Source organism: Hoplias malabaricus, chromosome 5, assembly GCF_029633855.1.
Source record: "Hoplias malabaricus isolate fHopMal1 chromosome 5, fHopMal1.hap1, whole genome shotgun sequence".
Lineage (NCBI taxonomy): Eukaryota > Metazoa > Chordata > Actinopteri > Characiformes > Erythrinidae > Hoplias > Hoplias malabaricus.
The window spans coordinates 14,158,703-14,170,882 of NC_089804.1; the positions used below are offsets into that span (position 1 = coordinate 14,158,703).

The following is a 12,180-nucleotide window of genomic DNA, read 5'->3' on the forward strand; positions in this document are numbered from 1 at the left end:
GGCTAAGCCCCTCTCTCTGTGTATGAGTGTGTGTGTTTGAGAGAGAGAGTGTGAGTGTGTGTGTGAGAGTGAGTTCTCCCACCATGGCTCTGTACGAGTATGTGACCCAGGACCAGCTCGCTGGCTTCGACAAATACAAGGTGAGATCTCTGTATATAATTTAACCTCCGAGGTTCCCCCTAAAGCGGACTGGCACTGTCGCTGAGCCGCCCTCAGCATGTGCTGGCGTGCCCAGAGAGGAGAGGGTGGTGGAGGGTGTGGGTGATAGCCGGACGGCTATAGCTACAGCTTTGTTCAGGCTTTAACCAGGTTCATTTCTCACACTCCTCGTTCTCCACTCTTGTGTGTACTGTTAGGCGGTTAATTCCACAATTAAGTCCCGGATTAAACCGTGTTATCCATTGATTTGTAGCCTGAGCTTGGTGTGGGAAACACCGGCTAAAGTCGGCTTCTTATTCTTTTTCCTCTTGGAATATTCAGCTCCACCTTAAACGGTACAGTAATTGCATTAGCATTTAAGGTGGAACGGAGAAATGAATAAGAATTGACAGGCTAATAGAATAAGCTGAATACAGCTAGCTGTTTTGCCGTTTAAAACAAAGAGTTTTAAGGTTAATCACTGGCATTGTCTTGAAAATAAAAGGCAATGAAACTAATTTTAAACACACATTCTCCAGTTTTCAAATCCAGAGACGGTTAAATGTTAACTGTTGCTAGTTCTCGCAATAATTTTAGCTAATTGATTAGAAATGGACCTCAGGAAGAAAACAGTCTCGTTTGCCGTGTAGTTTTCTTCAGAAAAATTGGTTTAATTTAATAAATTACGCGTGGGTTTAGTTTTTCAAAGCGAAAGTGAATAATGCCCCAAGATGTTGCTTTGAAACGTGTCCTTACTAAAGGGTGTGAAACATTTAAATCCGAACCCCTCCCAGAAAACGCCTAATACGATAGAGGATGGCGGTCTTAAAAAGTGGCATATCTGTGCTGATTGAATACTTTATATATTATTTAATAATATTAGACTTAACCTAAACTCTGCCCCCCCCCCCCCCCCCCCTTGATAACAGTGTTTATTTACTAGAAAATATATCATGGGGGAAATAAGCAGTTCATGCCAGGTATGAGCATTTTCACTTTGAATTTGCAGTTTCCCTAACAAATCTATAAAGGGCAGATTCAGACAGCCAAGGTTTCTTATGTCATAAACCCAAGAAACCAAACCTGTCAATTTATGGGATGGGGTTTTTGAGCTGCAGATGAATGGTGGATGGGGAGTGAGGATTACAAACGTGAACTTTTGGACTCTGCAAGCAATGTGTGAAGACTAGAATCCAGGCTATTGGAGCATTTCTAAAGAGACAAGTGTAACATGAAATAGATGATTTGGCCTTCAAACGACATGATGTTATATTCAATAATAAGCATGATGTCTGAAAATCACTGTATATAGTGACCCGTTTTGTCGTAATAAAATCATTGACCAGTATTTTTGTTTTGAACATGTTTGTAAAGGTGTTGCAAAGCAGTGTGTGTTTACTCACTGACGTAACAGTTCTCCAATAAGTAATACTTACCGTTTGGTAATAACTGGTAATAACCATTTGGCAGAAGTTGGGGTTTTAAGCAGTGCTTCAAAGTTTTCTGAAAGTTGAACTCTGTTGTGAAAGCCATGCCAAATAGAAGAGAATTGAAGAGAGCACTGGCTTTTCTAGTTACTATTTTTGTGGGTTTCTTATTAATGCATTTGCTTCAAATCTGTCATTTTTTCAATGCTGATGCCAGCTTTAATTTTTCCTCATTTTTGCTAGGTCATTCATTGTGTGCTTTTATTGTGTGCCTAAAATGGATAATAAAAATCACACAAGTATGACGCAAATATTTACTGGAGTGTCCCAGGGTGGGGATCAAAGTGGATTTATCACATATATATTATGTCAAATCCTAGGGTGGTTTATATGGATATGATTTGTCACTAAGTCTTTGGACTATGGATACTATTAATGTCCCGATGGCTGCAAGGCTATGGTTTCATCACCTCTTTGGACGTCTGTACTTGTCACTAACACTAGAGCAGACTTAGTGCATTGTTTATGGGTATGTGTGGGGAAAGGAGTTTTCTCGTGGCTAGAGGTTGAACAGACACATGAAATGCATCATAAAATGGTTATTGAAAGGACAGAGAGGACCACAGAGCCTGCCGGCCTAAAGGCTTTGATATATTCAGTAAAGTATTGAAACCAGAAAAAATGTTGTAAACTGCATTAAATTTGGAAATACGTTCTGGACACTTTAGCGTCACCTATGTTACGATATCAAGAAAATCCTATTATTTTAATTTGCCAAAATATGCTTATTGCAGTACACTCCTGTGCTGTTGATGCATTTTTTAAATGAATATATCTCCCTGTCTTTTCTTCTGTTTCCCATCTCTGTGCTTCCAGTATAGTGCAGTGGACACCAACCCTCTGTCCGTCTATGTCATGCACCCCTTTTGGAACTCAATGGTGAAGGTGAGGAGTGTATAATACTTTAATTAAAATTGTGACCATCAGAAATAATGAATTCCATCTTCAATAGCACACATCAGTGGCGGTTTACTACATAGATTCATTTAAAGCAGTGGTTCCTTAACTTTTTCTGCACTTCCCCTATTTTGTAGACCACACACACACACACACACACACACACACACACTTTGCTTCCAGTCTTCACTGTATTTTATTATTTAGATTGTTTAAATGTATTGAAATTCATAGAAAACTACAAAACATCTCGCTGAAGAACTTACCACGACAATTACATTTCACAGTAGAATTATTACAAGTGCCATTCAAAATATAGCGATTTATGATACGTTTGTAAACATTGCCGTTGACAACACAGCCCCGGAAAACACTCAAACGGAGCCTGTACCTGTTTTTATTTTATTTATTTATGCAACATGCTGTAAATGTCTTGGTCCAGCTCCACTGAGCGATAATGCTGTGCTAAGGTGCTGTGCTATATTTAAGACCCTGTGCTCTTTCTGGAGCTTCTTAAGTTTGACATGCCTCCAGACGACTTCCCACAGAAGACACTCTTATTCTGTTTGGGAACCACTGATTTAAGCTGCAAGGTATTCCAGTTAAAAATAGCTGAATTTACAAGACAGACATTTATAAAGATAAAATATATATATATATTTTGGGCCAAAACTCAGTTGTTCAGTATCTGCATTGATTTCTGTCTCTGGATTAACGCAGGCATGATCATGATCACAGGCAGTAAACTGGTTTAATTTTAATATTCTAAATTTAAATTTATGTTTCAATGAAAATCACATCTCTATTTGTATTTGTATTTATCCTGTGTTTTAAACACTGTTCGTGAGTTTGAATGGTTCTATGTTAATGATGACATTTGATAATTGATAGAATATTACACACAGACAAAATGGCACTTACTGTAACAGGCTTGAAATTGGAACAATAGAAAAACCCTTTTTGGTGCCATATAGAACCATCTTTAACACATTCTCCATCAATCTGAAGAACCCCTTCACAACCCTTTAATCATGTGAAAGGTTCTTCAAGTGTTCAGGGTTCTATATAGAACCATTTTCTTTACTAAAGAACCCTTGAGTGTAGAATTAAGTAGGAAGTAGGTCAGTGGAGGAGATAAAATGGGCAATGCTTGTTGAAAATATGAAGTGGATGTAATGTTTTGGCTGATCTGTTTACATGTATCTGTACGTGGAGTATTAAAAAAAAGTCGGTTTGTGTGAACCTTCACGAAGTTAGCTGCTCATTTTAAAGATTCTGTTTACAGTTTTGTGACAATTAAGATGCACAATGCAGCATTTGTGAGTTTTCCATTTAGATCTTATCACTAAATAAATTACACACTTTGTCCCTCACAGATTTTACCCACATGGTTGGCACCAAACCTCATAACCTTCACTGGATTTATGTTCCTTGTGCTTAACTTTGTCATCCTGTCTGTGTACGACTTTGACTTCTATGCTTCAGGTAAGGCCAATAACCGTGAGCTTGTGTGTGTGTGTGTCAGGTGGTCATGGGCTTCTGTTTATGCTGACCTTTTGTGAGCATTGAATACATTTACAGAACGGAAGATAAGGCCAAAGTCCTTCCAGTATCTCTTTCGCTCTGTCTGTCTCTCTCAGTATTCTTTCCTCTTATGTAACCTATTTTATTACTCACCAATGTTTAGAAAATCTGAGACATACAATGGGTCTTGTTAAAGTACTTTTGTTCACTTGTGCGCTAAAGTTAAATAAAGCAAATAAATCACAGACCTGGCCTATAGATTTTCTTGTTGATGAACAGTGACGTTCAAGATCAAACGACAGATTCCAGCTACCCGTAGATGCAATGAAGTGATGAAAAATGTGAACTAACACCAAAGGTTATTCACTAGATTCCTTTAAGGCCACAACAATCTCTTGCCGACAGACACACCCAGTCTTTATCGGCCATGTTAAAAATCTGGCCTGGTTAGTCATGCTTGACTATTGTTGTGCGTAGCATGTCAGTACTTAACAACAAGTTCTCTTTTCTAATTTTATGTATCTTTTTTTTTTTAAAAGCTGAAGGAAGCTCACACGTGCCCAGTTGGGTTTGGGTAGCGGCAGGCCTCTTCAATTTCCTGGCATACACTTTAGGTAAATGTGTGTTTGTGCTTGTACAGGAGATCTTGTGTGTGCATAAAACATATTCCTCATTTCAAAAGCAGTAAAAACCAACCTGTTTGATTGTGCTCATCTTGTTCTGGTCGAGTATGTGTCTTTAAATAGAACTTGAAACAAAACTCTGAAATAGTAACAGCAATGTGTGAAAGTCTTTATGCTTGTGTGAAGACATTATTTATGACACTTCCTTTTAAGGGTAAATACCAATGGAAATCACATATGTCAGTTCAATAAGGGCTCCTAGTTCCTAGACTACATTGCAGTTTGAATGGAGATTTATTAGTTGAAAAGAAAGTATAGTCAATCATAAGGGTCACTCTGTCTTGAAAACAATGAAGTTTATATCTGGATGACTTTCAGTGGTTAAATTATATATAATATAATAATATAAAATTAATACAATATGTATATGCCTGTAATGCTTGTGTACGTGTTTACAGATGGTGTGGATGGTAAGCAGGCCCGCAGGACTAACTCCAGCACTCCTCTTGGTGAGCTGTTTGATCATGGCTTGGACAGCTGGGCCTGTGTGTTCTTCGTGTGCTCCATGTACTCAGTGTTTGGTCGCGGAGCGAGCGGCGTCAGTGTCTTCACGCTCTACTACCTGCTCTGGGTCGTCCTCTTCTCCTTCATCCTTTCGCACTGGGAGAAATATAACACCGGCATCCTCTTCCTGCCCTGGGGCTACGACCTCAGCCAAGTGGTGAGATCTAGTCGGCACACGGCACACACAGTCATTCACTCATGTTTGGGCAGAACTTTAGTCGGGTCATGAAATTCAGAAGTGTCGCAAGGTTTGATTCATTAATGAAATGGTTCTGGATTACTCACACACATGAATCATACAGAGGGCCTCCTTCTTATGTTTCTTATGTGTCACTCCCGTTCCTCAACATATATTCAGTGATAAATTACAAATGGACTAGATTTTCTTATGGCACTGTGTGACATTGTGTGAATGTAAATTGGTGAACGCGTGTGTGGTGTTAAGCATTTGTTATTTTTCAATAATATTTAAATACCTTTATGGCTCCAAACATGTCTTGGATGGTCTAGGGTACTATGAACTTTGCTTTTAGATGCAAAGCATCTCCTGGTGTTACTTACATACTCTCTCTCGTGCATGCTCACTCAGGAATATTAACACTTACAACTCTCCACAAGGTGGCAACACTCATTTATGAACTGCTCCACAAGAAAGTGTTTTCCACCAAGATTTTTAATTTTTCATTTTATCTGATTAAACAGAATATTCCAGTACTACTTAGAATTGTGAATCGTATTTTACAGAACATACTTTATAGATGTATATAGCAGAATGGGTTACAGTTCCCTACCAAACATTGGTACACCAATAAGAAACTTTATGCTCAGCACTTTCTGAATGAGAGCCTGTAAATGCTGTAATTATAAAATGAAACATTTTTATTATTATTTTTTAAACCCCCCCCCCCCCCCTCTTTTTATCCTCCTCTCTTACAGACTATTTCTATTGTTTACATAATAACTGCAGTAGTAGGTGTGGAGACATGGTATAAACCAGTGATTTGGAGCCTGCACTACAGAGATATCTTTATTGTCATGATTGTGGGTAAGAAAGCTGTGCTTTTATTGGTTCTGCTCTCAGTGACGTATTTGTATCTTGTGTTTTCATTGGTTCCTGACAAGTCTCCTCTATCAGCTCTATAATGCTAAATGAGCTCTGTTGTTATGCCTCTATTGATTTAATGAACACTACATTGGGCCCCGAAAAAAGGATAACCACAGTAGTTATTAGTCTGAAGTGTATGAGTTTCAGGGGGTGGTCTGTGGCAGCGTTATTGCAGAATTCCCTTTAAATCACACTTTTTATTTAAGAAATATTGTGGCCATTTCATGCTACGTTTTAAGTTTCCATCACTTGTTAAACTACGTTGGCAACAACAACAACAACAAATGTGTAAATTGTATGTTTAATTTTCTGAACCTGTTTTTTTAATAATGATAAAACTGAACAAAGTACATTTCCAGAATAGAATGTTGTGTTTATTTGGTTTTGCTTCACAGGTTGTTTGTTTGTTGTAACGTTGCCAATGAGCCTCTACAACGTCCTGAAGTGAGTTTAAGCTTCTAACACTAAAATTATTTTATACCTTCTGGTTTACATGGAGGCTTAATAAAAATGGATACTTTAAGACAAGCTGTATTTAACTTTTTTTGTGGTGGGGTTGTGCTTGTTTGTCTGTTCTCTCCTTAGGGCGTATCGGAGTAACAAACTGAAGCATAGCTCCATGTATGAAGCACTGCTTCCCTTCTTCTCCCCAGTGCTCATCTTCATTCTCTCCACACTGTGGATCAGCTTCTCGCCCTCAGATATCTTAGAGCTGCACCCTAGAGTGTTTTACCTGATGGTGGGGACAGCTTTTGCCAATGTCACTGTGAGTACGCACCTAGGATGTGAATGTATCCCTTAACAACAGTTTAGTTACAGCTCGTTTTCAGCAACTGAATATACCAGATTCTGTTTGTTTTTCAGAATTGTTTTTAAAAATGTGCTGCCAAGATCACCCTCAAGTGGGCCACAGCAATGTATATCTATGTACACAGTTATCTGTGATAGCTGACAATTTACCATAATGTTAGTGTGGAAAAATCTATTATGAAAATCATAAGCTTGTTTGTTTAAATTACCCATGCTTATCCTCCAAAAGAAAAAACATATCTTGGCTATGTCTGTTCTGTGCTATGCCTTTTCACAGACAACATCATTGTTGTGTTATGTCCCATGAGAGAGATTAACTCTCTCTCTCTCTCTCTCTCTCTCTCTTCAGTGTAAGCTTATCGTGTGTCAGATGAGTAACACACGTTGTCAGCCGCTGAGCTGGATGTTGTTGCCTATGGTCGTAGTTGTCTTGCTGGTGTTCTCTGGAGTGTTACAGCTGAATGAGACTGCCGTGCTGTATGTGTGGACGTCTGTGGTCATCTTCGCACATATACACTACGGAGTCTCAGTGGTATGTGTTTAAATTTATCACAACACTTACAAAGAATCGTTTCTGAGTTTAGATCGCCCGTCGTAAACCGTCTATTGTGATAACCTTTCTGCACTTTAACATATAGCCAGATGAGACAAACTCTGAGCAGGCCGTGGCTTCCGTTTGACATTTGAAGAGTGTGAAATATAGTGAGGTTCACTTACCAGAGTATGGACAGCTTGACTGTTATGTCTTTAAATAAATATTTCTCCTCTTTCTGTAGGTAAATCAGCTTAGTGGTCACTTCAACATCTACGCCTTCTCTTTGAAGAAGCCCAACACAGACTGACAGGACGAGGAGAAAATCGGCCTGACGGCTGCTGAGGTCTAAGCTGTCCCAGCATTCTCTGCAACCAGCCGACACTGAACCCATCACCACAGAGACGCATCTCATTAACAGAAAAGAAAAACGAAAACCTGCTGACCAAACAAGCCTTCCCAGCCTGAGCCCAGACATGCAGCTGGTCCACAGGACCTACTGAGCTGAGAGACGCAGCTGCACCACAGGCCCCAGCCCGGATATGCAGCTGAATATTGGAGCTGCGTTTACGGGGCTGGTCAGAGCTATGACTGGTCGGCTCTCTGGTGTCTGAAGCTGAGGAGATTTGCTTGTTTCCTACGGAAATGTGCTTTCAGCGACAATACGAGGAGCCTGGGATAATTAACACAAACCACACACTTGTGCATGCCCCACTCACGCATAGCACAGTGTACATAATCATTCACACAGCGCACATTAATGAATGTCTAATACGTTTTTGCCTTGCACCACTGGCATTTTTTTTTTCCGTTCATTTCTGGCTTCCTTTTGGCTTCATTTGAAAAGGCAACTAAAATGCCATGATGTTTTATATCCATTTAAATTTGGGGCATTACTGAATCAAAATGCTTCCTGTTAGTACAATTGGACTTGAGATTTTGTAGTTTGAATACTGTTTTGTTTTCTAGACAATAGGAACCGGGGTTTAACTCTCTTTCTTCTGGTGTCCGGTTATGAGTTTGTATTTGTGGGGATGCCGTATCCTGCTGTGCCTGCAGCCCTGTAAACCTCTCTTCAGAACTCACTTAAGCTTGATATTTTAAGGGGAATTACACAGATGGTTTTCAACGTCTCTGCGTACTTAATTGTTTAGAAATGGATATCGCTCTGTTCAGAGAGTTTTGATGTGAAATTTTGAACTGTAAAGGAATGTAGAGATTGTTCTCTAAAGAGATTATTATGGTAACCAGAGCTCCACAACACACAGGTTTTGTAACAGTTTTATTTGCTGTAAACAACCATTGGGCCTGCACTTGTTTTAATTCGTGAAGGAAGATGCAGATTAAAAAAAGTGGTGCAGTTTAGCCTTAAAATGCCCCGTATGTACCTCTCTACATATGAATGTATTTTAAAAAAGTTTCTCAAACCAGTCATAAAGCAGTGTATTGGGCGTCAGGTACTGTATTCATAACCATTTCCAGAGAACGTTTGGGGGCATTACATGTGTTGGATGATGCAAAAAAGTAAAATTTCACATCAAACTCCTCTGTTTTAAATCATAAACAATTGATTATGCAGAAACCTTTTAAATGCCCCTTAATCTCAGGCAGGCGCTGTAATGAACCAGTCATTTTTCAGTCTCGCACACAGCCTGTGCCCCTTTAATAAACCATCAGACAAGAGACTGTGTGGGTGTAGGGGGCCAAATGTTTTCAGTTGTTGTTGCTACTGTACCCGAAAACCTCAACTCTTTATGATGATTCTTTTTTACGTTGGTGATGGTGTATCAGTTTGCTGATTTTTCAGGTTATTTCTCTGTTTATTCATGAGCTTTTCTTTCTTGCTTGCTTCTCACTAGTGAGCTTTTATTGAGTTTATTTGCGCTTGAATGAAGAGTGCGCTTTAAAGCCTGTCTAGGGAGAGGGCGCACTTGGAGTGAGCGAGTGGCACCTCGCTCCGTTCTCTAAACGCGATAAAAGCACTAGTCTCTGTGTGCCGCCAAACTGCTGCCAAGGCTCGCTTTTTACTCTCTTCTTACCTTCATGGCTTTTGGGTTTCTTTGCAATTCTTCGCAGTTTCTTAAAATTTTTTTAGGGCTGCACAATATCTTGAATACTTTGAATATTTTATGGAGAGGTCAAGATTTTAAATATTGTAATAATCATAAAACTGTACAAATTTGTCACTTTAGTTTTACAGCCGATTTAACCGTTTGTATTCTTGTACATATGAGTTTAGATGATGTCTGAAGCTTTTGCCCCACTAGAGGGCAATGGAAAACCTACAAATTTTGTTTTGGTCAGAATTTCTGGAAAGACATGAAGACTTATACAGGCCACTGAAGGCGAATGTGTAGCTGTGGCACAAAACACAAAGGAAACGTTGTATTGTTTGACATTTCTGCTCGAATTATTTCGACCAAATTGTTTATTTGATCATATAACTTCATTAATTCATTCAAATTGTTGTCTGAATGCTTACAGCACACAGAACATGCTGTGATTGGTCAGATTATCTGCATATTGCAGCTACCTGTGAAGTGAGTAGCTCAGTGACATGATAAAGTTAACAAATGTTGTGCAGCCCTTACATTTTCCCTCATTTTGGTGGAAAGTGATCAATCAGTGTGGAATGTCTGAGTTCAGCTTATTCATTCATTCATTCATTCATTATCTGTAACCCTTATCCAGTTCAGGGTCGCGGTGGGTCCAGAGCCTACCTGGAATCATTGGGCGCAAGGTGGGAATACACCCTGGAGGGGGCGCCAGTCCTTCACAGGGCTGAGTTCAGCTTACAATGTTCTAAATGTCAGTATGTGTACTGTAATGTATATAGTGTGTGAGGCAGACTCATAGATGCTTACTCTGGACTGTTTGTCTGTTAGCGCTGTACTTGCTGCCATGGGATCGGGTGCAGTCTGTAAAATCCATTGGTTGATACTTACATATGTACTTAATGATGTGATGACAGGTGTATATTAATTATTATCATTTTATATTAATTCAGTTGAACTTCTCAGAGACTTTCCAATGGAAGACATGAAGATGATCAAGCTGCTCAGTTGCCTACTGAAATATGCACATTTGAAACAGACTGTAATCTTCTCCCATCCCATAACACATGGTTTGAAGCTATGTTTAAGGGACAATTCATGGTTAAAGTAATTACATGCATTTTTTGTGTGTGTGTGTGTGTTGGAAGTGTAAAGAGCAGACCGTTATGTAATAAACTTGTTCTCATAACTTCTATGAGAGGTCAGTACCTAGTATTTATTGTAATGTCTTTGTTTGTTTGTTTGTTTGTTTCCTATTTAAACTCAACTGATGTGGTGCTCTAATGTCAGATTACAATGAATGATGTGATGCCCTCCCCATTTAAAGGAACATTTCAGTATATTTCATCCTAATCTGAATCTGCTGCATCTTTGTCCTATGGTCAGTTAGCACTGATCGTTTTGATCTGTCTGCATCTGTGAGGTCTTCTAAACTTTGTTTTCAATTATGCCACATTCACAGGTTTCCCTTCAGTGAAAGCCCCTGCTGACCTCTGAGATGCGTATTGCATGTCAGTTTATATTCTAATCATTTAAAAGCACATTTTCTATTGCTGCTTGTGATATTCGTTCACATGTAATGGATGCAGCAGATGGAGACAAAGGTGAAACATGCTGGGCTGTGTCTTTAAGGGCTCTGCTCCTTATTAGGTTTGTGGAGTGTCAGATGTCAAAAAAACCTAATTATTCAGTTAGTACTGAAATTAGCCAGCAAGTGGCGTTACTGTGTATTTGTCAACAGGATTAACTTGACACTTTTTGGTAGTGATGCTTCTAATTGTACTGATACCACCTGGACACTCCCACCTTTCTGTGTGCTGGGGACCAGGTGCTGATTGTACTGTTGTTCTTGAGTTTCAGGATCGCCCACTTTTAAATGTGACATTTCTGGAACTGAAATAGGGAGCACGATGGGAGGATCTCCTTATTTAAAAAGCTATTAAAAGTTCTCAGTAATGTCATCTTTATTAATGTATTTATATATAATGCTTTAGTTAAGAGTGGAATTGTACGATTATTTGTTTTTAGGGTTTTCTTTTTTCCTTATTTTATTATAAACTTGTACAAAAGACCTACTGAAAACCACTAAATTTATCTGTGTGATGAAATGCAGATGTACTGTATTATACTCTCTATTACACAGCCCTATTAAATGAAAGCGTATCCACAAACATGGGCAACTCTTTTTCATTTTTAAGACCATGATTTCCCAGAAACCATTTCTTCAGACTGGTTCTTTGACATGTGTGGGACAGTATATAGCATAGTTTCTCAGTTTTACTAGACCACTGCACTGCATATTGTGGTTTTATCCATTCTCCATTACACCTTCTTCACCTTCAGATGGATTGATAATTAATGTATAGTTGCATCAGGTGTTTTGGGAAATGTACAGGGCAGTGGCTGACCAAGAGCATTATTGAGATCCACTGTTGTGTACAAACGC

The 12,180-nt window shown here is 39.0% G+C and overlaps 1 protein-coding gene across 1 annotated transcript; it reads left to right on the forward strand.

Moving 5' to 3' along the window:
- Positions 1-7: 7 nt before the first annotated feature.
- On the forward strand, positions 8-11,889 carry selenoi (selenoprotein I). Its single transcript, XM_066670364.1, has 10 exons — positions 8-140; positions 2,442-2,510; positions 3,899-4,007; positions 4,586-4,660; positions 5,128-5,390; positions 6,170-6,278; positions 6,734-6,782; positions 6,924-7,104; positions 7,498-7,680; positions 7,925-11,889. Exons 1-10 carry the CDS (start codon positions 84-86, stop codon positions 8,030-8,032), a joined length of 1,203 nt encoding a protein of 400 aa, XP_066526461.1. The 5' UTR covers positions 8-83; the 3' UTR covers positions 8,033-11,889.
- Positions 11,890-12,180: the final 291 nt, after the last annotated feature.